This window comes from Amblyraja radiata, chromosome 29 (genome assembly GCF_010909765.2).
Source record: "Amblyraja radiata isolate CabotCenter1 chromosome 29, sAmbRad1.1.pri, whole genome shotgun sequence".
Taxonomy (NCBI): Eukaryota; Metazoa; Chordata; class Chondrichthyes; order Rajiformes; family Rajidae; genus Amblyraja; species Amblyraja radiata.
This window is the reverse complement of record NC_045984.1, coordinates 34,349,060-34,376,448: the sequence shown is the minus strand read 5'-3', so window position 1 is coordinate 34,376,448 and position 27,389 is coordinate 34,349,060. Positions and strand designations below refer to the sequence as shown.

The window sequence follows — 27,389 nt, the reverse complement described above, 5'->3', positions numbered from 1 at the left end:
CAGCAAAGCTGTATTTATAAAAGTGGTTTTTGTTTAGCTATTCTTTTGGAAGATGTTGGCTTTGAAATAAATATTAAGTATGGCTTCTAGAGGGGTATGACCAGTGGAGTTCCGCAGGGATCTGCGCTGGGACGGTTGCTGTTTGTGATATATATAAATGACCCAGGTGTAACCTACAAGTTTGGCGGGACTGTCATATGCTGAGAGAATGGAGCAGCTGGGATTGTATACTCTGGAGTTTAGAAGGATGAGAGGATATCTCATTGAAGCATAAGATTGTTAAGGGTTTGGACACGCTAGTGGCAGGAAACATGTTCCCGATGTTAGGGGAGTCCAGAACCAGGGGCCATAGTTTAAGAATAAGGAGTAAGCCATTTAGAACGGAGACGAGAAACACTTTTTCTCGCAGAGAGTGGTGAGTCTGTGGAATTCTCTGCCTCAGATGGCGGTGGAGGCAGGTTCTCTGGATGCTTTAAAGAGAGAGCTAGATACGGCTCTTATAAATAGCGGAGTCAGGGGATATGGGGAGAAGGCAGGAACGGGGTACTGATTGGGGATGATCAGCCATGATCACATTGAATGGTGGTGCTGGCTCAAAGGGCCGAATGACCTACTCCTGCACCTACGATAGAAGTAAATAAAGTTATGAGAGGCTTAGATAGGGTAGACTAGTGTCATTCATACTGTGGCTCTGTGAAAAGGGGGGGGGGGGGGGGGGCGGTGATCACTCCGTTTCCGTGTCGGAAGGAGGGGGGGGGGGGGAGGATGGTTTGAGTTTCTCTTTCCGCTGACTCAGTCTGAAGACGGGTCTCGACCCGAAATGTCACCTATTCCTTTTGTCCAGAAATGCCACCCGACCCGCTGCATTTTGTGTCTATTCTTTAATCTCTCGGCCTGATATAGCAGAATCTCCCTGAATTGGCTTGACGCCATGACGGAAGCCAGTTACGTAAATGAAGCTGAAGATTACCCATGACCCTACTACGGCTTTTTAGCGGAGTGGACCATCTTGCTCACTGTAAGATCTTTGGATACAGAAAGTGCAGGGAATAGAGGGATATATGTCACATGCAGGCAGATGAGGCATTATGGCACAAACATTGTTAACTGAAGCTCGTTCCTGTTCTGGACTATTCAATGTTCCATTTTCCTTCCACATCTATATCAAGAAACAAATGAGGAGCTATAAAACTAGGGGCTATAGGTCCATTATGTCTGTTCACCCTTCTCAGAGGCTGTACATGTAAAGCCACAATAGTTAGGGATGTGGGCTTGATGCAGAAGATGTATTAATACATGTCAAGAATAGGCTTCCTTCGCAAGCAGAAGATCTTTTGAAATTGTGGGCCAAAACAAAGTGTATTCAGCCTGCTGCCCACATCCCGTGCTGACGTCGTCTGGCTGCAGTGGGTCGGGTGGCCATCTTGTCCACAGGTGGAAAGCATCTCGATAGACAGTGAAAGATCAGCTGGGGTGGGTTCCACCTCCCAATTCCCAGACAGCCTTTAACACGAGGCAGAGCTTTGGGTTATATCAAAAATACTAATATATATAGTTTTAAATCTATTTGATAGCTAAAGACACTTATAAACACAAGTTTTCGTTTTTTTAAATATATAAAATTAATTTAAAACAAATTAAGACTAAAAAATAATTAAACATATTAGAATAAAGTAACTTGCATCTTTAACAGTTGTAATTGGCACGATGCTGGAGTCCGTAAATTAAGTGGTGAGGAAAATCAGGAGATAGCTTATATCATCTAAATGGAGAGAGACAGCACATGAATGAAGTACAAGAGGGCTCCAGATGTTCTTGTGCCTGAGTCACAAAAGTGTCGCAGGTGGATAGTTAAGAAGCAAACCATGTTTTGATCTTCATTCCAAAGCGGTAGTGCTTTTAAGATGGAGGGGTTTTAGTTGCAAATGTGCATGGTGTTGCTGAGGCCTCACCTCGGACCATACGGTCTACGGCTTTAGACCCCTAAGAAAAATGTAATAACATTGGTGGCAATTCCGTGGAATCTTAGAAACAGAATCATTGAAAAATAGGTGCAGGAGTAGGCCATTCGCCCCTTCTAGCCAGCACTGTCATTCAATATAATCACGACTGATCATCTATAATCAGTACCCCGTTCCTGTTTTTCCCTTTTTCGCTTGATTGCGTTAGCCCTAAGAGCTATATCTAACTCTCACTTAAACACATCCAATGAATTGGCCTCCACTGCTTTCTGTGGCAGAGAATTCCACAGATTCACAGCTCTCTGGGTGAAAATGTTTTTCCTCATCTCAGTCCTAAATGGCTGACCCCTTAATCTTAAACTGTGACCCCTGGGCTCCCGTACCACTGGGAACATTTTTCCTGCATCTACCCTGTCCAATCCTCTAAGAATGTTATACGTTTCTATAAGATATCCTCTCATCCTTCTAAATTCCAGCGAATACAAGCCCATTAGACCCATATGTCAGTGCCGCCATCCCGGGAATTAACCTGGTGAACCTGCACTGCACTCCCTCAATAGCAATAATGTCCTTCCTCAAATTAGACCAAAATTGCACACAATACTCCAGGTGCAGTCTCACCAGGGTTCTGTACAACTGCAGTAGGATCTCTTTGCTCCTAAATTCAAATCCTCCCGAAATGAAGGCCAACATGCCATTAGCTTTCTTCACTGCCTGCTGTACCTGCATGCTTACTTTCGGTGACTGATGTACAAGCACACCCAGGTCTCATTGCACCTCTCCTTTTCCTAATCTGATAATAATCTGCCTTCCTGTTCTTGCCACCAAAGTGGATAACCTCACATTTATCCACATTATACTGCATCCGCCATGCTTCTTCCCACTCACACAACATAGAAACATAGAAAATAGGTGCAGGAGTAGGCCATTCGGCCCTTCGAGCCTGCACCGCCATTCAATATCATCATGGCTGATCATCCAATTCAGTATCCTGTACCTGCCCTCTCTCCATACCCCCTGATCCCTTTAGCCACAAGGGCCACATCTAACTCCCTCTTAAATATAGCCAATGAACTATCCTCAACTACCTTCTGTGGCAGAGAATTCCAGAGATTCACCACTCTCTGTGTGAAAAATGTTTTTCTCATCTCGGTCCTAAAAGATTTCCCCCTTAACCTTAAACTGTGACCCCTTGTTCCGCACTTCCCCAACATCGGGAACAATCTTCCTGCATCTAGCCTGTCCAACCCCTTAAGAATTTTATAAGTTTCTATAAGATCCCCCTCAATCTTTTAAATTCTAGCGAGTACAAGCCGAGTCTATCCAGTCTTTCTTCATATGAAAGTCCTGACATCCCAGGAATCAGTCTGGTGAACCTTCTCTGTACTCCCTCTATGGCAAGAATGTCTTTCCTCAGATTAGGAGACCAAAACTGTACACAATACTCCAGGTGTGGTCTCACCAAGACCCTGTATTAATGCAGTAGAACCTCCCTGCTCCTATACTCAAATCCTTTTGCTATGAATGCTAACATACCATTTGCTTTCTTCACTGCCTGCTGCACCTGCATGCCTACTTTCAATGACTGGTGTACCATTACACACATGTCTCGTTGCATCTCCCCTTTTCCTAATCGGCCACCATTCAGATAATAGTCTACTTTCCTGTTTTTGCCACCAAAGTGGATAACCTCACATTTATCCACATTATACTGCATCTGCCATGCATTTGCCCACTCACCCAGCCTATCCAAGTCACCTTGCAGCCTCCTAGCATCCTCCTCACAGCTAACACTGCCCCCCAGCGTCGTGTCATCCGCAAACTTGGAGATGTTGCATTCAATTCCCTCGTCCAAATCATTAATATATATTGTAAATAGCTGGGGTCCCAGCACTGAGGCTTGCGGTACCCCACTAGTCACTGCCTGCCATTCTGAAAATGACCCGTTTACTCCTATTCTTTACAACCTATCCAAGTTAACCTGCAGCCTCATAGCATCCTCCTCGCAGCTCACACTGCCACCCTGCTTTGTGTCATCTGCAAACTTGGAGACATTACATTTAATTCCCTCATTTAAATCATTAATATATATTGTAAATAACGGGTCCCAGCACTGAGCCTTGTGACACCCAAATGTCACTGCCTGCCATTCTGAACAGGACCCGTTAATACGACATATTATATTTTGCTTGAAGAACTTACCACACCACAGTATGAACACTGTATTCTTTATTTTTAAGTTACTTTAAGTATTTCTACTTACTCTCCTCCCCTTCCTCCTTGTCCCCTTCCTCCCATCATAGTCGTTTTAAAAGTTCCACAGTTGTTTACATTGTTTTCCTCTTGAGATCACACCGTCCGTAGCCAACAAGGGGCTTAACAGACACCTCCCTGCAGGAAGCATTTGTGGCCGGTCTTGAATTGTTCTGGTCACCTCACCTCAGCTCTTCACCCTCCACCCTCTAGTTTCAGGCTGAACAAGGGTCCTGACCCGAAACGTTACCCATCCTTTATCTCCAGAGATGCTGCCTGGCCAGCTGAGTTATTCCAGCACTTTGTGTCTATCTTTGGTATAAACCAGCATCTGCAGTTCTTTGTTTCTACAATTAGAACCAGACTTTTCGGGTACAAAGTAAAAACAAAATGCTGAAAATACCCAGCAGGTCAAGCAGCATCTATGAAACAAATGTAATATTCTCGGTTAATAACTCTGTATCAGGTGTGAAGTAAAGAGGTAGTTCTCAAAATTGTGATTAGAAATTTTGAACTCTCATTCACAGTAATCATTGAGAATTGATGCTTGCAGAAGTGTTAATTTTAAACATGAAAGTAAATGATTTTTGTTGAGAGAAGTTTTTATTCTCACTGGATGGCAGAACAGTCCCCAAGGTTCCTGAACACTTATGGTTAGTTTAAATCCACAACAGCAGCAATTTGCAGACTGGATACGGTTTTAATGTATATGTTTTCTCCTCTGATCACTGCTAGATTTGTATTAGAGTTGTAGATTTTGTTGTTTTTTTCCCACCCACTAAGTTTGAACACATTGATTGTGTGGAATGATGGTGTTGTTTTTTTTGTTTTTTTTTAGTACTCCAGATCTACTGAAAGTGCTTCATTCAGATGGCCAGCACACGACTGGCACAGAGCCTGTCTCTATGGAGATGCCGTCACCTATCAAGAGTTGAAGCTATGAATCCAAATCAACTGTGGGACATGTTTCAAGATCTGGGTTATTTTCAAATAAGAACATTTGTCACTTGAATTATCCTAGAACCTAGTAAAGACTGTTTGGTTTTGTTGTCTGCCCACACAAAGAAGCTAAAAGAGGTTACTTGTTACACAGAGCTGTTTTTCTTCATTTTGTTGAAAAGAGAAAACAAAATATTGTTTGGTACAATAGAGATCTCTTTTTCATAACCTTGAGTGGAGGAAGTGGATGTGATGCAAATGCAAAGATGGCTGCTTTTGATGGGAGGAGTGGTACTGCCAGGAAATTCCATGGATGTTCTGATCAGCAGACATCCTGGATAAATATGTAAACAGGGTTCCAGCTGAAGATATGGCAGCCAATAAGGCAAACCCCAAGGCAATCATGATGCATGCTTTACCTAATTCTAGAACATATTTGTTGCTGACTTCACTTGAAATTATTTGTTTAAACGTTTTGTCGATTGAAGTATGTTCTTCATGACGACTTGGCACACAATTAGTCAAAGTCTGGTTTTTTTTTAAACTCTTACATCTACAATTTCCCCCAAGATGATCCATTTCTCAGTCCATACCTAACTTTTTTTTAAACAAAAACAATGATGTAACCATTTCAGTTTTATGTAATTTGTAAAATACAACTTTGTAACCAGTTATTAAAGTTTGACCTTGTGGGAGTTTGTACGTGAATTTAACACTGATATAGTGAACTTTATTTTAAACTGCTCTGTATGGAGAATAGGGTGGAAGAGAGCACCAATGCAGGGGAGACCCACATATGGGCATTGATCCTCTGAATTTGTTTTTCGCCTTTTACAAACCACAAACATGCCATTCTATTTGCTCTCTTCCTTCATTCTTACTGTAATAAAATGAAGTTTTGACAACTCCTATACTTTCAGAAGACCTCACAACTGTGGAACAAATTATTCATTTGTCTTCCTTTTTTCTCTAGCCTGGAAGGCCAGTAGGTTAAGTTCTGGATTCATCTAACCTATTCTGTTTCTTGATTAACCTCATCTTCACTTTTTATTGTCACAACTGTGGTGATGTGCATTGTAAAACATCGCCTGCCTTTGTTTATCGATTTAAAGAAAACAAAACAAATCCTGTTGTAAAAGACCACCAAGGACAAATGGCCTTTAGCAGGCTAATTCAGAACGTTTTAAAATGCAAACTTTTATATATAAAAAAATAATGTGTGGTGTTTTCTTTGCGTTTGTTTCTAATCAAAGTTTAATGAGTGTGACAAAAATCTAACTACCATTAAAATTGTTTCTCATAGGCTGTAGACTACTGAACAATTCTGTTCATGACTTTAGCTGACAAAAGCAGTGTTTAAATGTGTATTAAGGAAGGAAATCCAACTTCAAATATGGTGGAATTATTAAATAATCACCATCTCTGCCTAAAAGATTAGAACACTGAACCTAGATCTAACAATTCCATGTACTAATGTAAGAGTGCTATTGTGGAATGTAGATAAAAATGCTGCAGAAACTCAGCGGGTGAGTGAGGGAGGCAGCATCTATGGAGCGAAGGAATAGGCTATTGTGTAGGTAGTTCTGGCAGTTTATTTCATAAAACACTCATAGTACTGTGCTACTATTTTGTGGACAATTTCCCTCGTGGCAAAAGTAAAAACAAAATAATAGCTGGACAAAAGTGACGTGCAAAGTCGTGCTACGATTGAAGATTTGGCAAGGCAGTGTCAAAAAAAACTGAAATATTTATTTTCAATAAATAACAATATAAGAATATCCATTATAATTGTAATTTGCAGCTGTTGCTATTCCTGCAAGCTTCACCTTCTCTAAGTTCCAAGTGCACCAGTCTGTTCTCCCCCCAATTGCATCCCATGACATACACCCATCCACACCATTCAGGCTCCATCGTTCTTCATTTGGCATGTTCAAATGTTACACTCCTATTCTCATTCAGAATTCCCTTATTTAAGTGTGACACTGTTTTCCACAGACACATTGATCTGATTACTAAATAGTAGCTTGGGTCCAAACATTTTCCTTTTTTAGAAATGTTGCTACAATGATTCCAAAATACTGGACAATTTTAGTAGCCACCTTGTCTACACAATGACTAACATGTAAAATTGCGCTGCAGCTGGTAAACACCTTGGGGTATTTATCTGGATTAGGAATTCCTCATTGATTTTCAGATATCTGTGTTTGATCTAAACATTCAAGGTAGTTAATTCTGAATCTGAAGTGATCATTTCCAAATGTCTAATCGCCTCCAATGTTTCGGGTTTGCAGAAAACTGCTGTTTTTTTTGTGCTTGTAATAATTACTTGTTCTCTCTTCTGGAAAATTAGCTACTTGGAAAGTAGTTGAAAATGGACACGGATACACAGAAGTCATTTAATGAGTTGTCATGTGTAAGTAATTTTCTGTTATCTTTACGTTTTTACTTCAGGGTGGTAATCATGAGATTTTAAACTATTATACCTGTCAAACCATGACAGCACACTAAATATGTTTGTGTTTGTTTGTTATCCAGACTTGTGTGCATTCCCCAAGGACATAGAGCCCAGGAACAGACCCTTGAGCACAACTTGTCCCTGTCAACCTAGATCCCCATCTACTGTAGTCCTGGTTCACCCATATGCCTGTAAATATTTACAATGTAAACAAATACAAGATTTGACAGGTGATTGTCAATAAAATCCTGAAAGTTTTAACTTTTCCAATCACTGTAGATTGCACATCCTGTCTTGTTAATGTTGTGATCATATTCAAGAAACGGGGTTACTCATGAGTGAGCCCAACATGTGGCTCACTACCCGGCCTATTTGCTGGATGGTGCTAGCTGGGCTGGAGTACCCTTGTGCAAGAGTGGGATCAATGTGTATAACAAGGCTCACTGCAAAACAGGCTTGAGTTATGAAACTATATTGTGAAGGTTTAGAGGAATTATTTGTCGAAGGAAGTTAAGAATTCAAGCTCAAACTCATCAGTAATTGATCACCTTGAAAACCACTAAAGGCAAACAAACCAAAAAGGAAGTGTTTAGCTGTTCTGCTTGTATATAAATAATAAAATAGTTGCTTGCAACATTCTCGTTAACTTTCCAAAGAGAAACGACTGGTATTTTTGGAAGTGGTTCCAAATCATTGATTCCTATCAGTGGTTGAGATTTAATCAAACCTGAAATGCATATGAGAGTAGATGGTTTTCTTCCCATCCTCCAGACCGTCTAATCCATCTGAAATAGTCAGGTTTCCTCACAAGCTATAGGATCTAACTCAAAGATGATTAAATCTTTGCACTTCATCTGGTGTGCATCAATCTCAGTTCATACTCTTTTCAAACAGACATAAAAGGGATAATTAGTACGAAATCCAATTTGATCTAATTATTTCAATTTGAGCAGATAATGTCCAATTTGAGTTTACTGATGGAAGATTAGTAAATTGTGGTGCTAATAGCTGCAATATATCACAAGATTTGTTTGTAAAACTCCAATATATCAACATGAAGTCATAATAGCTTGGTTGACAGAGCAAAAGACTACTAGACTGCACAATATCTTTTGGACCTTCATTTAAAAGATGAACATAAAATCATATTGCTATCAAGAGTAAGAGCTTAATAGCAACATGGCAGATGTACTTACATAGAAAATAGATGCAGGAGTAGGCAATTTGGCCCTTTGAGCCAGCACTGCCATTCAATATGATCATCCAAAATCAGTACCCTGTTCCTGCCTTCTCCCCATATCCCTTGATTCCGTTAGCCCTAAGAGCTTTATCTAACTCTTGAAAACATCTAGTGAATTGGCCTCCACTGCCTTCTGTGGCAGAGAATTCCACAGATTCACAACTGTGGGTGAAAATGTTTTTCCTCATCTCAGTCCTAAATGGCCTACCCCATATCTTTAAACTGTGACCCCCTTGTTCTGGACTGCCTCAACATCGGAAAAAAAATTCCTGTATCTAGCCTGTCCAAACCTTTAATAATTCTATGTTTCTAAATGAATGTGATTGAGCAATAAGGGGTGAAGAGAAGATTCATAGTAATCTTGCCTGGACTAGAGGGCTGGAGATATAGCAATCGATTCCATAGGTTGTTTTCCCTGAAGCCAAGGAGGCTGCTGGGTGATATTATAAGTTTATAAAATTATGAGAGGCATAGCTAGGGGTCATAGTCGGTCTTTATCTCCCCTAGAGCACAGCAGTCTAAACTAGAGGCATTGGTTTAAGGTGAGGGGAATTCAGATAATGTTTGGGGGGGGTGGGACAGGGGTTGTATAAAGAACAAGCTGCTAGAGGTGGCGGTATAGGCATGTATAACTACAATGTTTAAAAGGACATTTGTAATGGAATATGAAATGTTGAGAGGGATAGGGGCAAACATGCAAATAAGATTAGTGGAGATAGGCATCTTGGTTGGCATAGACAAGTTGTAGCTGGAAGACATTAGGTACTGAGCCAAAATTGGTTTCTTGAAGGTCTCTGGTCTTTCCTTCCTTTTGAATCTCCTGTTGACTGCACTGCACGACAATCTCCTCCTCATTTTGTGGACAGAAAACAATTGTCCAGTGGAATTTCATGGTATAACTGCACCGTACCAGCATGGCAGGTTCTGGAGCATATCTTTAGCTATGTACACTGACATTCTGTGTTCTGGTATTTAATAGCTCACCAGGATGTTGTTCAATCTCATGGCCTTTACTGCATCCAGTACTCACTGGCTTCTGTGAATCAGAATCCAAGATGCACCATTCACTTGGTACTTCTGGCTGGAGGTGTTTGCAAAAGTGTCAGCTGTGTCTTTTGCACTCAACCATTGCACGTGTTGCATTCATACATCTACCCGTTAACTGCTAATTCCCAATTACTATTCATAACTGGTTGATTAGAAAAATAGGGAGATTATGGAATACATGAGAGTTTATAATAATTAATATATTAAGCGGGCAAGAGTATAAATGCAAAGGATGTAATTTATATACCTCATTGCATTGGAGGATATAATTCCAGTCATTCAATGCACAGGGATTAAGATGTGATTGGTCATAATGGAGCATTTTATCCATTCTTGATAAAACCCTTATTTATGGGTTTAGGATTTAATCGATCTGCCACAATTTCTATTAGCAGTTTATAGACGGGTCCTGACCTAAAATCTCACCCATCCATGTTCTCTAGAAATGCTGCTTGACCTTTTGAGCTACTCCACATCTTTATATTTTTGTGAATGCTGTGGTATGTTGCTCTATATCATGGATTCCGTAATCATGGCGCATACAGGGACATTGTGTCATTGTATACCTTTGGCACTTTCTCCCCCCCCAGCTCTCATACACCATTATACATGCAGCTTATCAACATTAATCGAATCAACAATTAATGCAGAAAGATGTTTTGAACTTGTTTGACTGAATTCTCCGCCACAGAAGGCAGTGGAGGCCAATTCACTGGATGTTTTCAAGAGAGTTAGATTTAGCTCTTAGGGCTAACGGAATCAATGGATGTAGGAAAAAAGCAGGAACGGGGTACTGATTTTAGATGATCAGCCATGATCATATTGAATGGCCGTGCTGACTCGAAGGGCCAATTGATAATGTTTACTATTTCATAAAATGGAAAGATAAGTGGTTAATGGGCAAGTGGGAGCCGTGTTGCTAATCCTCCTGCAGGAAGAGATATTGAAAATTTAAACTTGTCCAAGAGTATTTCCAGGAAACTGATCAATTGGTAGTTTTGGCAACTTATCTTACAACATAAGATGGCAGATGGAGTTTAATGCTGATAAGTGTGAGGTGCTACATCTTGGCAGGACAAATCAAAATAGGCCGTACATGGTAAATGGTAGTGAATTGAGGAATGCAGTTGAACAGAGGGATCTAGGAATAACTGTGCACAGTTCCCTGAAGGTGGAATCTCATGTAGATAGGGTGGTAAAGAAAGCTTTTGGTGTGCTGGCCTTTATAAATCAGAGCATTGAGTATAGAAGTTGGGATGTAATGTTAAAATTGTACAAGGCATTGGTGAGGCCAATTCTGGAGTATGGTGTACAATTTTGGTCGCCTAATTAAATAGAGAGAGTACAGAGGAGATTTACTAGAATGTTGCCTGGGTTTCAGCAACTAAGTTACAGAGAAAGGTTGAACAAGTTAGGTCTTTATTCTTTGGAGCTCAGAAGGTTAAGGGGGGACTTGATAGGTCTTTAAAATGATGAGAGGGATAGACAAAGTTGACGTGGATAAGCTTTTCCCACTGAGAGTAGGGAAGATTCAAACAAGAGGACATGACTTGAGAATTAAGGGACAGAAGTTTAGGGGTAACATGAGGGGGAACTTCTTTACTCAGAGAGTGGTAGCTGTGTGGAATGAGCTTCCAGTGGAGGTGGTGGAGGCAGGTTCGATTTTATCATTTAAAAATAAATTGGATAGTTATTTGGCGGGAAAGGAATGGAGGGTTATGGTCTGAGTGCAGGTAGATGGGACTAGGGGAGAATAAGTGTTCGGCACGGACTAGAAGGGCTGAGATGGCTTGTTTCCATGCTGTAATTGTTATATGGTTATAACTGGAGTAACAGAATTGAAGACTGAGTAATTTCAAAAGGAAGATGCATTACTCTGCAATCTATTGACATACTCACTAACACCAGATATTGGAAATTAAAGTCAAATAAACTAACTGCACAATGTTTCTATTGCTCACAATGCAGTGGTGCAGCAGGATCACTGACCTTATGCCGGTAGTAAAATGGCCCATTAATTGATCAACTGTCGAGGGAAAAATATACAAATGCAAATCTGCTCTTGCACATGCAACATATTAGAATTACTTTGGACATATTTCACAGTAGTCCACAATCTTCCCTTACTTGGCTGTGACTGTAGAATCAATTGAGCCTCAAGAAAAGGCATTGTAGCAACTCTAATCAATCTATATGAAACACGAGCAATACATTTCACTGGTGATTCCACTGCTTGCTTCACCAGCTGGCAGAAATAACTCCCTTTTATTTGAAACAAGATTATTGGTATCCAAAAAGGAAGATGTAGATGCTAGAAATCTGAAACAACAGATAATATTGAAAATGTAGCATCTGTGCAGAAAGAAAAAGACCTAATACATTATTAGGTAGACAAAAATGCTGTAGAAACTCAGCGGGTGAGGCAGCATCTATGGAGCGAAGGAAATAGGCAACGTTTCGGGTCGAGACCCTTCTTCAGACTGATGTGGGTCTCGACCCGAAAGGTTGCCTATTTCCTTCGCCCCACAGATGCTGCCTCACCTGCTGAGTTTCTACAGCATTTTTGTCTACCTTCGATTTTCCAGCATCTGCAGTACCTTCTTAAACATAATACATTATTAGAACCACCACTGAAAGGTCGTCAACCCAAGCTATTAATTCTATTACCTCAACAGATGCGTGATCTGAGAATATTTCAATTGAAGATAAACAGTGCTGGAGTAACTCAGCGGGTCAGGCAGCATCTGTGGAGAACATGGATAGGTGACGTTTCACAGAGTGCTGGAGTAACTCAGTGGGTCAGGCAGTATCTCTGGAGAAAAAGGATGGGTGATGTTTTGGGTTGGGACACTTCTTCAGACTTGTACTTCAGAAGGTTTCAATTGTCAATTATTGGGGTTATAAATTTAATTCTTTTTTGGAAGAAACAAACCCCAGTACATAGCTCATGTGCAAAATTAACTATATATTTTTTTTAAAGGATCCAAATATGTTTGCTTCAGACAAATGCTAATTAATTATTCACACTAGAAAACACTGATAAGTGGTAAAGACTTTGTATTCTTCTATTGTTCAGACCCCATTTTATTTTTTGTTGTGAGCATAGGATGTTAATGATAAATAAAACAATGTGTTCCCACCCCCACTCACACAAAAAAAGATAAAAGACCAGGAGGTGCAGTATTGTGATGAGGCGTTTGTAAAGTTGATTCTGCTCCCACTCCAGCAACAATGAGACACTCGAGCTGGCTTTTAGTTTCATTTTAAGCTCAAGTTCAAGTGAGTTTATTGTCATGTGTCCCTGTATAGGACAATGAAATTCTTGCTTTGCTTAAGCACACAGAAAATAGTAGGCATTTACTACAAAACAGATAAATGTGTCCATATACCATGATATAAATATATACACACATGAATAAATAAATTGGAAAAGTGCAAATAGCAGAAAGTGGTTATTAATAATCAGAGTTTTGTCCGAGCCAGGTTTAATAGCCTGATGGCTGTGGGGAAGTAGCTATTCCTGAACCTGGTTGTTGCAGTCTTCAGGCTCCTGTACCTTCTACCTGAAGGTAGCAGGGAGATAAGTGTGTGGCAAGGATGGTGTGGGTCTTTGATGATACTGCCAGCCTTTTTGAGGCAGCGACTGCGATAAATCCCCTCGATGGAAGGAAGGTCAGAGCCGATGATGGACTGGGCAGTGTTTACTACTTTTTGTAGCTTTAGCCAACACTGGTATCAAGGCTCGGTCGTGTGGAATGCTGTCTTACATCCTTGTTTCTTTAATTAATCAGTGATGATACATCTCCCAAACATGGTGAATTGATTGAACTGGAAAAGGAGCTGATTCTGTATATCAGCATACAATTCTAATTAGACTATTAATGGCAAAAATCACAAATAGTGATTTAAAAAAAAAACTGGTTTAGGTTTTAAAAGATCTAAATGTTTCAGCCACAATTTAATGGATAGCACTCTTGGCCAACTCTGGGTGGAAGTTTGTTCAGATTGAGCACAAAAATCTTGACTAAATCATGTCTGTGGAGAACCGCACATGCCCTCCCCCGGGGCCGAGGGGGCAAAAACCTTGGCCCAAACAAAAGCCATTGGAAAAGGCGAGAGGCGTAGCGGAAGGTCAACTGCCTGCCGAGGTCGCTCTGTGACCTGTGAAGGTGCCGAGGGATTCGGGTCCCACTCACTGTGGGGGAGGGCAGGTGCGATTCTCCACAGACCCGGAGCTCCGACCTCAGTCAAGTCAAGTCAATTTTATTTCTATAGCTTGTGAATAGAAATAAGTTTTACGTCTAGACTTAAAAGAGTCGATGGAGGGGGCAGTTCTGATGAGAAGAGGGATGCTGTTCCACAGTCCAGGTGCTGCAACTGCAAAAGCGCGGTCGCCCCTGAGCTTATACCTGGACCACGGGATGACAGTCGGTGCAGCGATGGGAATCGCTGAGCAGCGGTTCCCGCAAAGGAGCGACAGTCAACGGGATAGATGGCAGGAGAGAGGAGGCAGGGACTGGGGGAGGGGCTTTGCCCCCCCACGCCGGCTGCAAGTCCAGGGCCGCCACCAGACAGGGACAGGGATATCCAGCCGCCCTTCAGCATGGAGTAGTGGAGAAGGGAGAACTAGTGTCTAACTCCAGTAGCAATTCATCAGCGGTTGCAGCGCGGGAGACCCGGTTCGATCCAATGTTTTTCTCCGGTGACCTATAACCTGGGCATGCTCAGTCGGAATACCGAACTCGCTTATACGGGTATTGAACATACATAAAACAAGATTGTGCCAAAACATTTTCATTCAACGCGCCACAATATTGGTTCACCAGTGCACATGTAGATATGCAGGGAGTTGGGTACTTGGGAAATGGCAAGTGGGTGGCTGTGAGAATGGGCTGATGACCTCACTTTGCAAGCACTAAGGCTGGAACTTTGCATAAGTTTCAGGAAGCTTCTGCACCTGTGACCCACTGGTTGCCACAAAGTCTTGGCTTTTGCAGGAGCTCCAGAACTCTGATGCTTAATGCATGATTGGTCCAGAAGGGTGGCCTGCACCTGCAAGTTTCTTATTGCCCCTAAAGATGTTTCTACTTTGTTTCTGTGTCTCCCCACCGTCACCCGTGATTGGTATGTTTCCCTATGTACTAAGATGTTTCTACTTTGTTGCTATGTATGAAGTACTGTTATATGATTGGGCGAAGGAGTTGTGACTCCATGTATCTTATCTCCAGTGTCGGTGATTGGGTTTGTAGGGGTTGCCCTCCCCCTGTATCGTCACCAAACAGAGAAACTGTCTGAAAATCACTGAAAGAGACCTTCGCTTGTTCCTTACGAAAATAGAACCAGATATCCAACATTTAGTTTCTTAGCATCAGGCTCAAGGATCGCATTAAATTAAAGGTACTTTCAATTAATTTTATTGTTTTATGCTGGGGATGTAATTTTTTTTTCAATTTAAATATTAGTGGGCATTACGAAAACTTTACCCTCACGAAAGTTACGAAAGTGGACACTAAAGTATTAAAAGGCTGAAGAGCACTGCTTTGGATGAACAGTTAAATTAGATGCACATGAAACTCTCCATGGCTCCATTTAGAAACAGTATCCAGGTTGCCTTTTGCTTCAGCGAGAAGGAACAATCTTATGGAAATTGGAGTAAAATATTCCAGTAGTCACTCATCTGACATTCAATGGTTAAAACAAATCTGATGAACCTTTCTCATTGCAATGCCACACCTTATTGCAAGACCATAACCTTTATTTAACCCAGAACAAATATCATGAAAGAGCAATCGAGTGGATTTATCCACAAATATTAAACCCTAGTGACTTGAACATTTAGTTCTCACAATAATGTCATGTCCTAATTGACAAATTATAGCTTGCAAGAACCAAAAATTCCCTCTTGCATATTGAAGTTGCAATTCTTAACTTTAAATACAACATTAACTTACTAAAGTGATACGTGGACCCCACATTCAGCTTTCTACGATGATTGACCAACCTGCTGACTCCATGTTTCGGCCCGAAACGTCGCCTATTTCCTTCGCTCCATAGATGCTGCTGCACCCGCTGAGTTCCTCCAGCAATTTTATGTACCTTCCATGCTACATAAGTTCTATGAGCAGAATTAGGCCGTTCGGCTCATCAAGTCTACCCCTTCATTCAATCATTGCTGATCTATCTTTCCCTCTCAACTGCATTCTCCTGCCTTACCATAACCCCTGACACCCTTACTAATCAAGAATCAGTTAATCTCCACCAATCTTTTAAAGATTACCAAAAATCCTACTCCTGAGGTCAGGGCCGGCCTTGGGGAGTGCGGGGCCCAATTGGGAACAATTTTGGTGAGCCCCAGGTTCCCAGCCAAGGTATGCCAGCCCAGTTATTTAGTATATATTATGAAATTGTACACTAAGGTGCTATGGATTATACACTGTGTGAATCTCTCCTGCTCCCTCCCGTTTGACTGTCAGTAGCTCCGCTGGCTTCCAACCTTTACCGTAGCAGCTAATTACCATTTTACTTCGGAGTCATGTGAGTGACTACGTGAAGAACCCCGCCAGGACGCATGCGTGTCATATCGCTACACGCATTGCGAAACGTCAGACGCAGTGGAAAGACGTTCCCCCGCGGCGGCAGTTTAAAAGCCGCTAATTGCAGGTAAGCGTTTACTCTGCGGTCTTTTTTGTTTCCATTTCCAACTACAGGTAGGAACATGGATAAAACAAAGAAGAGAAGGGCTGCGACAAAGCTGGGGAGGGAGGACCGCGGAGCAGCGGGCAGCCAGCAACAGCAGCTGACGGCACTTGGATCACCCGTAGTGGGATCAGCTGTGCCCGATGTCGCCTCCGCACCGGCCAAATCCACGCGGCCGGGTGGCAAGGCTAGACACAAAACAAACAAGGTCGTGGACTCAGAGGAGTCCGACTTCGAACCACCGCGGGCGGCCAGCGACCGAGAGCGCTGGGGCCAAATGGAGCAGTGTATGGAGCATTTGCTCCAACGTGACAGATGGAGTCGGGTCACTGTGGGCCCTATGATAAATCCACAGCAGTACCTTTTCAAGGGCTGCACAGTGCTTATACCTCATCGGAGGGGAGCACTGCGGGTCTGTTCTGGGCTGACCTGGAAGAGGGGTCCGCAGAAGAAAAGACTAGTGTGCATGGGGTGCGGGAAAAAGAGAACCTGCTGGACATGGTGGCCAATTTTATACAGCCAGACCAGACTGGACAAAATCTGGAGCCAAAGCTTGCTGCCAGTATTGACTACATGTCTTTAAACCAGTTACAAGAGCAGGCTGTACTGGACACCACAGGAAGACACCTGGCACCAGGCAATTGCATATCTCTGCACGTTCCAATAGTTAACAACTGTATATGGAAACACATTGGAACAGGAGTCAGGAGTATGGACGTAAAATTGCAAAAAGTACTGAAATTACTGACCGCAGGGATAACACCATTTGCCCGTACAGTGGACGACAGAGACATGTCCCAGGACCAACAAGATGCACTGGCACTATTCTGCAATACCCAGCATGAAATAAATAACATCAGGAAAAGTGCCATTCAACCCACACTGAACCCAAAATTCGCGGGACTGTGCAAACCTGGGACCACGAAACCACCCATACTCTTGTTCGGAGGCAACCTATCGAAGCAGGTAAAAGAGCTCGATGAGGAAGCCAAAACCTTGGGATTAATAAAAGGAACACCAACAAAAACCCACTACAACCAAAGACAGCACCCCTATGCACCCACCAGCAGAACTGGTGAAAGCTCGAAGGCACGGTATTCTAAACATGAGTCTTTTTTAGGCCATGGCCCAGGCCGGCCTTCTTGGAAGATGCGGGGACCTCCAACGCCAGCCAAACCGAAAATCCAGACACCAGCGCAACAACAACAGCGAAGAAACTACAAAAAGAAGTAAATCTGTCACTGGTAACAATGGAGGTAGGTGGGTCTGGTTCCCAAAAAAATATGGAGAGCATGGAGGTTGGGGAGAGACTACACTGGTTTTTGAATGCATGGAACATGTTAACAACCAATACTTACATCGTAAGCAGTATCCAGGGATATACAATAGAGTTTATACATAAGTACAGCCCTCCAGTTCAACATATACCGAACCGAGTGTCGGTGCTCTCTGATAAAGAAAAATCAGAAGCGCAAGCTGAACTGGAGCGGCTTTACATAAAAGGTGTAATTGAGAAAACTCAACACGAACCATTAGAATTCGTGTCCAATATATTTACCAAAATCAAAAAAGATGGTGGTTGTCGCATCATCATCGATCTGACAAAATTGAATACATTTGTACAATATATTCACTTTAAAATGGAAACCTTTGTTACTGCTAAACAATTAATTTCCAAAGGTTACTTCATGGCCAGCATCGATTTAAAAGATGCTTACTATACAGTGCCTATATGAGGTGACCACAGATGTTACTTAAAATTCAACTGGATGGGACATACAGGCAGTATAAAGCACTGCCAAATGGTCTATCATCAGCCCCCAGGCTGTTCACAAAAATTTTAAAACCAGCCCTAGCATTTCTACGGAAACGTAAACACATGGTTATGGCATATTTAGATGACATACTCATTGTGGGCAAAACTTTGGAATTGGCCATACAAACTGTAACAGCCACAAAATAGTTATTTGAAAAACTGGGATTTATCATCCATCCAGTTAAATCTAAACTAACGCCTTCCACTACTATGGACTATTTGGGGTTCACCATTGACTCAGTTCACATGACGGTGACACTACCTAAGGGAAAGGCTAGAGATTTAATAGAGGCTTGCAATAACCTCATTGACATCAGAAAACCATCCATCAGATTGGTAGCAAAAGTAATTGGTAAAATGGTGGCTGCTTTCCCAGCCACACAATTTGGACCTCTACATTACCAAAACATACAGAGAGCAAAAATACAAGCGCTCAAAATTAATGCAGGTCACTTTGACAGACCTATGAAACAACCAATCCAAGCCAAAACGGAACTAATATGGTGGATAGATAACATTTGGCTTTGTTCCAACCCAATCATTGTCAGTAACCCTTCCATGGTACTACAAACTGATGCAAGTGCACTTGGGTGGGGAGCCACCAATACCATCACCAGCTGTGAAGGTAGATGGACTACACAGGAGGCATCTTTCTTACTCACACTGGGCATAAACTACTTGGAAATGTTGAGTGCATTCCATGGCCTAAAGTCATATTGTACTGGGTCATATCACCAGCATGTTAGACTACAAATAGACAATACCACCATGGTAGCATACATTAACCACATGGGTGGAAACAAATCAATGTCATGTGACAATCTGGCTAATTCAATTTGGCAATGGTGCATCCAGAGAGATATTTGGATAACAGCCACTTACCTACCAGGAAGACTAAATTTAGTGGCAGACACCAGGTCACGCAAATTTAATGAAAACACCGAATGGATGTTGAACAAAAAAGTATTTGCTGATATTACAGCAAAATATGGAACACCAGATATCGATCTATTCGCATCCAGACTAAACCACCAGATACCAAACTATGTTTCATGGGAACCAGACCCTGGGGCAGCAGCGACAGATGCATTTTCGCTGCATTGGGGGAAATTGTTTATTTACGCATTCCCTCCTTTCTGCCTCATCAGTCGGGTATTAAGGAAAATACAACAAGACTCTGCGTCTGGTATTTTGGTAGTACCCGATTGGCCTACTCAACCATGGTTCCCAGTGGTACAAAACATGGTATTAGAACCATGTATTACCATCCCACATAGACCAGACTTATTGCTACATCCCGTAACAGGGGATAGCCACCCATGCCATATATATTTGAACTTATTAATTTGTAGAGTTTAAAAACACCACTACTACAACTGGGACTAACGGACCGAACAGTGAACATGATCTCGGCGGCCCAAAGACAATCGACTAAAAAACAATATCTGGTCTATATCAGGAAGTGGAAAATGTACTGCCATAAAAACAACATCACCAACAGAAACATGAACATCCCGTCTGTTCTGGAATATCTGGCAGGCCTCCACTATGATGAGGGGCTCAGTTACAGTGCCATCAACATCGCCAGAAGTGCCCTGTCGACTTACCTATGGCAAGGGACAGAGCGTTACTCTGTAGGGACTCATCCACAGGTAACTAAGCTCATGAGGGGAATTTTTAATACTAATCCCCCAAAAACCAGGTACTCCCAAATTTGGGATGTAAGCATTGTCCTGAAGACGCTCAGAAACTGGTCTCCAGCATCAGCTCTGTCCCTACACAGACTTACTTTAAAAACAGTCATGCTAATGGCATTGGTCACGGCACAGAGGGTACAGTCACTGCATAAACTTAGACTGGACAACATGACTTCCTCACCTGACAATATTACGTTCCACATCTACGAGCTCGTAAAGCAGAACAGACAGGGATCAGTAGGCCTCAATATACAATTTAGGTCATACCCTACAGATGACCGTCTCTGTATAGTTAAACACCTGTCATTATACATAGAGAAAACAAAAATCCTAAGAGGCAATGAGACGGGACTTCTGGTCAGCCACAAGCAACCACACAAAAGAGTGACTGTCCAGACCATCTCGAGATGGCTGGAACAGGTACTTACACAGGCTGGGGTGGATACTAACATTTTTAAATCTCATTCCACCAGGGCTGCAGCTACATCGGCAGCAATACAATTGGATGTGCCCATGGACCAAGTACTCGAAGCAGCAGGATGGTCAGGGGAAAGAACATTCCAATCATTTTACAATAAACCAGTAATGAAACCTGGAACGTTTGCAGAAATTTTTTTAAGTTCTGTAAATTAATTCAAACCCATAAAAGGGTTATAATTTTGTGTTAATAAACTTTATGATATCAATGTTGAATTCATGTCCAAATTATGTTAACACTATTCCTCCTACAGTCAAGGCAGACATGATGCATGGACTCGTTTCCACGGCATGAAATCACAGAGCTTTAAAATCTTCACGTAGTCACTCACGTGACTCCGAAGTAAAATAGTAAGATTAAACGAGAACTTACCAGTTTGAAGTTTGATCTGTATTTTATGAGGAGTTACGATGAGGGATTACGTGCCCTCCGCTCCCACCCTTGATCATATACTTAACTGGTATCTCTTCTCTAATCTTACTATGTTTAGTCATTACAGTTATCTGTGATTTCACACCGCTGCTTTGAAGAATGACACGCATGCGTCCTGGCGGGTTCTTCATGTAATCCCTCATCGTAACTCCTCATAAAATACAGATCAAACTTCAAACTGGTAAATTCTCGTTTAATCTTACTATTAAACTGCATTATGTGATTGGCCACAATGCCCTTGGAGACAGCGGCTGATTGGACGGGAGGAGATCTATTTGGTAATTGGACAGGAATTTTAAGGCAAGCTGGTTGGTGATTGGATGCAACCCCCTTGGAGACAGCGATTGATTGGCCGCCAAATAATCAGGCACAAAATAATTGACAAATAGGAAAACAAAAATCGCTCGGTGCGAACTCAGTGGACTATCTGGTTGTATCTCCAAACTAAACAGTATAACATGCAGGTACATTCATTTAAAATAAAATTCAGTGATTAGTTCACATGATTTCTCACTGTGTAAAGCTCAGTATCTCACCAATTTCTGTTTAACACGTTTGGTCTGCCGTGAGCATTTCTCTCTCCCAAAACAGTTCATATCTAGCAATACGATCAACAAACCAGACAGCAGTTGGACGCAGTCACGCGATTGATAAGATTTGATGGGGCACCCTGAGCTTTTTTGCACTAGTATTAGGGTTAAGTCATTGAATTTATTAGATTCTCATTTGTTCTCATACAATCTATGAGTATTGTGTTTACACGCCTGTTATGCTGCTGCAAATAAGAATTTCATTGTTCTGTTGTGGGTACACATGACAATTATACATTCTTGACTTCACTCAAGCATTTGTGCAATAGAAAACGGGTAACCATAGCACTCTGCGCCAAGTTAAAAAGAGTCAGCAGTTAGTTAGGAAGTGACTATAGGGAGGTTGCACGTAAGGTCACTGGGTCATAGGGCTTGACGCACGGAGCCGCTCAATCCATCTGGAGGACATCCGTAACTTCCGGTATATGTTATTAATGCAAGAAACGCGTACTTTCCTACCTGTTAAAAACCGCCAAAATGTTGAATTTTTGCGCTGTAAAAAATTGTGGGAGCCGGGGTAAGTGTGAGACACATGTACCCAACTTCAGAATTCCAAAAGTGAAGCGAAATGAAGGTAAAGAGAAGCGAGAGCTGAAGGGACAACAGCAGCTAAAGTGCTTGGCGAACATTGGCCGTGCAGATATCGGAATTGAAAATATTGGGAATTATCGCGTTTGCTCACTGCATCAACAGTAAGGCATTATTTGTGTTTTTTCTTGATTCCTTTGGTATCTAAAAAGTCTCAGAAGTGATAAATCTGGCTGTAAATTTTGCTTCAGAGGCGTTTTCTTTTTGTATGTAAAAACCCACTTGAGAACCATGGGCGATTTAAAATTTTTACAGCCAGATTTATCACTTCTGAAACTTTTTAGGTGCCAAAGGAATCAAGAAAAAACACAAATAATGCCTTAGTTGATGAAATGCAGTGAGCAAACGGCCAATGTTCGCTAAGCACTTTGGCTGTTGTTGTCCCTTCAGCTCTCGCTTCTATCTACCATCATTTCTCCTCAGTTTTGGAATTCTGAAGTAGGCTAAATGTCTCTCACGCTTATCCCGATTTCCATAATTATTTACAGCGCAAATATTGACAATTTCGGCGGGTTTTAACGGGCTCGCTACGCTGGAAACAATGGTCAGTGCTTACCTGCAGTTCAACGCGTGTATTCCACTTGGCGTAGCATAGCAACAGTGCGGGTCATGGGTCGTGACCCGACTGCCGTGAAACCTCCCTATTCACCTCCAAAGAGCAACCCTTTGTTAGGTTGTTTCACTAAAGGGTGTGACTCAATATTCCTCCAGCAGTTTGTTTTTTTTTGCTCAAGATCTGCAGCATCTGCAGTCGCTTGCAATTTAATACTATTTTCCGCTGCGATCGAACTAATGGATGGCCCACGCTGAAGCACACGCAGCATTGAAATGCTAATACGATTATTAGCAAGAATATTGAACAATACAGTAACATGTAGCTCAGAGGACACTGGGGTTTAATTTTACAAATGCCCATTTTCACGAAACAAGTCACTTTTGGCAACGATACCAGTTTTTAAGAAGGCAGACTTTGCACTGACCACTTGAAAATAAATCAGTGGTTAACTGGCAATGTAAATGTGATGGTGTGCCTGCCACCATAGCAGCTGGCATCCTGGGAGGAAGGTGGGGGAGAGGGAGTTGAATGTGGACGGACAGGGGGTGAAACAAAAAGATAAAGAGCTGGTTTCAGTCCAACAGCCGTACAGAACTTGAAACAGCTGGTCACAGGGGTAAGGTGCTGAAGTGCTTCAGGCTGCTGTTGGACTGAACCCAGCTCTTTATCTTTTTGTTTCACAGAATCACTTCAAGCCCGGTCTCTGCATTAAAAGTGCAACATGAACAGTGATGAAATGGGTTTTAGGAACCAGGGGTACGCTAAAGTCCGTGAGGCTGAGGTTGGGAAGGAGGAGGAGGGGGGGGGATGGGGGGGGGGGGGGGTACTAGACGCTATAAGGCCCCCGTGAGAAATTTTATTTCTCTGAAATTGAAGATAGACATAAAGCTGGAGTAACTCCGCAGGATAGGCAGCGCAGCGACTCTGGAGAGAAGACCCTTCTTCAGACTGAACTGAACTCACGTCGGTGAGAGTACTTGTGATTGTCTGAAGAAGGGTCTCGACCAGAAACGCAACCCTCTCCCCAGAGCCCATGCCCGTCCCGCTGAGCCACCTTCAACTTCAGAGCCAAACCAAAAACACAGAATGCTGGAGGAACTCAGCGGGCAATGCAGCTGCTGAGTTTCTCCAGCATTTTTGTCCACCGCAAAATGTCAATGATTCCGGGAATGCCGAGGCAACAGGGTGAGAGAGGGGGAGTGAGAGAGATGAGATGGGGAACTGGAGAGAGAGAGAGAGAGGGAGGGAGAAAGCGAAAGACAGAGAGACACAACGTGGGTTGGTAGGTGAATGACTAACCTGCACACCAAGAAGAAGCCCCTTCTAGCGGTCCAGAGCCCTCAATCATGATGGTGAGTTTTAAGAAATTCTCAGTGTCATCAATGCATCGATCTACATTTCTCAGTAAATGTAATTGTGTTTTGAACAAGTATTAATGATTCAGCGTGAATTTTATTCAAAGGAATGGGGCGTCATTAATACTTGTTGAAAACACAATTACATTTACTGAGGAATGTGGATCGATGCATTGATGACACATTGTATAACTACTTGTTAACTACTGGCTGTTAACAAGCGCTAACAGTAGTAGTTAACAAATCGTTTGTGTCTGATGGCCGTGCAGCAGTTGTTATCCATGTTTGTTTGTTTTTAAATCCGGATGGCGAATGTTTTTTAAAAAATCTTTATTTAACAAAGGGAATTCGTATTCCCTGTACGAAATACGGAACATTAGTGCGGCCCCCCCTTAGGCGCGGGGCCCAATTGGGAGCAATCGATCCAATCGGCTTAAGGCCGGCCCAGCCTGAGGTCTCTGGCTCCTCGTTTGCTGTGGTCTTAGGCAATTTGTCGTGGAGAGATTTATTTCAATGTATAATTTTCAGGGCACTGAATTTTAATGTACTTTTGATCATTAAGAGCTCACAATTAAACACCAAATGACTCAAAGCATTTGAGTTTTATAGACCAGAATCAGGGAGGGCTATGCAGTTTTGGAATAATACTGAAACTTATTTTAAATAAAGTAAATATCTTAAGCTATTTCTGGATTAACCCTGGATGGTCATTATAAACATTGGTGCACATTTCCACACGGGAGAGAGGTAGTGAACCACAAGACTTCGTTTTTAAAGAATGTAAGTATCTAACTAATAGAGCAGGGATTTACTTTCCTATTGAGAGCTCATATTCCATGCAGAGAATTAACAGTAGCTAGTTTTTCAACTTGCTCATCAACTAAAATTGGAACTCATAGCAAAGTATTTTGGCTTGCAAAAGATTAGCACATTTTCAAAGGCCAAAAATCTACAAGATCTATGCAATTACCTGTGTGTAAAGCAGATCGCATGTCACTTCATGCAATTGAGTTTGGATATTATAGAAGGCAAATCTTGCAGGATTGTATTGCGCTTCAGTGCCAAGGTATAAGTGGAGTTGAATTCACTACTAGTTATTTACATGCCATTGTTTATTCTGGTTACAAAAAATCAATTTCACAATGCTTTCAGGTAAGGTAGGTCAGCTAAGAGCACTGGTCTAGAATCAATCACATGAATAGTTCACTGCATTAACATCTAGAGTGCAAGATTCAAACCAGTATTATTACATAGGAGCAGTCAGAATGTCTGCCAGAAGTTTTGTTTAAATGAATACTCGATGTTGAATAAAACTTCTCCATTGATGTTCATCAATTTTCGATTGTACAATTCCAATTGGCTCCTGATCTTCAGTCGGTTTTGGGATGGAGCATCCCACCAACCAATCAAGGTGAGTATTGTGAAGCACATGGTCCATCACCCCATGCATGCCCCATGGATCTTCACTAGTTGCTCTTTATTCTGTACGGATAGATCCAAGTAGAGGTGGTTGAAGACAGGGTGCTGGATATCTCCCCGATGACCATTTACTCCCATGACCAATTACCATTTGCTCTTCAATGTGCCGAGGCAACCCATGGACATTTGAAGCAAGGTTTGACAATTGCTGAGAAAGGTTACGAGTCACAGCCTGTGATTGAGATTCAAGCTGCAATTCCAATGTTGTTGAAGTGTCAATTCTTGGTTTCCCAGACACTGGAGGAAATCAGAATTAAGTGGCTCTGAAATGCCACTGGGGAAATTGCTTGACCATCTAGAATGATAGGAAAATTCAAAGCTGTTCAAGTATAATAACTGCTGATGGCTTTTGTAAAATATTACAGTGAGGGAATGTCAAGAAATATTATCAGGATATTTAGTTAAGGGTGCAATTTAATGGTTTGAGTAGCAATACAATTGGAGTCCAAGAGCGGTACTAACATCCCCAATGACTGGTCCTCATGCACCAGAATGTACAATGACTTTGTTAAAATACACTGGCATGTGCATTGCCAAATGCGAAGACCTCTGGTTCAGCAAGGGCACAATAATAAAAAACTTAGTGAACTAGGGACATGTTGAACCATTCAAGACCCAGCTATCAGTAATAAAGAACTTGCACGTTTGTGAGGGTGAGACTTTGCTTGCCTCTATATTAGCAATTCCTTAGCAAACCATACCTCTGGTTTCCCAGAAAGCTCTTGCATTTTTTCATTAGGCTGCATCTTCCTCTGATCACCAAATATCTCACCGAGCCATTTGGATATCTTGTAGTTCGACAAATGCCAAATCTGCTCCTTTCTTTGCAATTTAAATCTCGCAAGATCAATGCGAGATTAATATGCAAAAGCCAACATTGGACAAAAACAACTTTGGATCTGGTATGCTAATTAAATGGTCATTGCTTGCGAATTTAAAACAGGATTCAGTAGAAAAACAGGAAACCAAGTTAAAATTGAGGCTGCCATCCAGTACATAATTTGCTCAAGTTTTCAGAAGAATCAAATTATTTTAGAACTGAAGGTTACTAGCAGATGATGACCAACAGAATGCATTTCTTACCAGATCCACAAGCTTGCAGGGATGAGAGTCAGATTGGCTTGCTTTATTTTAGTTGTGGAATACCAGGCCTTTTGTGAGCCTTTCAGATCAAAGATCCTCAGTGTACATAATAACTGTTCTGGCCTTCAATGGGGCAGCCACTTGATTGGGAAGAAACAAATCAAAATCACTCCAATTCAGCAAGAACTCTTGCAGTCAAGGTTTGCATTGATCGATTGTGTTTTTAAAGAAAATTGCAAGTTTAAGGATTAATTCATAGCAGAAGATCACTGCATCATGTTCGATGTTCAATGGTGTATACATTCAGACAATAGCTAGCCAACAAAAGTCAGATTTGGTTATCTTAGGCATGGGGGATGATTAAGGAGGTCCTCAGATTTCAGGAGTGCAGTGTCCATTCCAGCAGCCACTTCACTCTGTACTGTAGGTGTTGTCATGGCTACAACTTCCATTACAGAGTCCTTTGCACTGGAAACTTGATGTCACCAGTTCCTTCATTCATCCATTCATTCATTCATTCATTCATCATCGTTCAAAACATTAGCGACGCAGTGGTGCTGGTTTCCGACGGGAACGGTGACGGACGCACCACACATCTCTGTCCTCCAGTTCCTGCGGACCTCTGCTGCTGGAAGTATAGGATTCTGGTGTGTGTGGTTTATCATCATTCCTTACAATGCTATGTACGACAGTGATCACAACTTCTACTGAAGTGTGGATGGCC

At 41.9% G+C, this 27,389-nt stretch overlaps 1 protein-coding gene across 6 annotated transcripts in view; it reads left to right on the top strand.

Moving 5' to 3' along the window:
• The window catches only part of hdgfl2 (HDGF like 2), a 77,754-nt gene extending 69,881 nt beyond the window's left edge, over positions 1-7,873 (top strand). For 5 of the 6 annotated variants that reach the window (XM_033047278.1, XM_033047273.1, XM_033047274.1 and 2 more), the window contains one exon: positions 5,053-7,873. In XM_033047278.1, coding sequence (XP_032903169.1) covers positions 5,053-5,149 — 97 coding nt within the window. In that variant the 3' untranslated portion in view covers positions 5,150-7,873. The remainder of the gene's footprint in view (positions 1-5,052) is intronic. The other variant, XR_004416284.1, reaches the window with a different exon arrangement.
• The last annotated feature ends 19,516 nt before the right edge of the window (positions 7,874-27,389 follow it).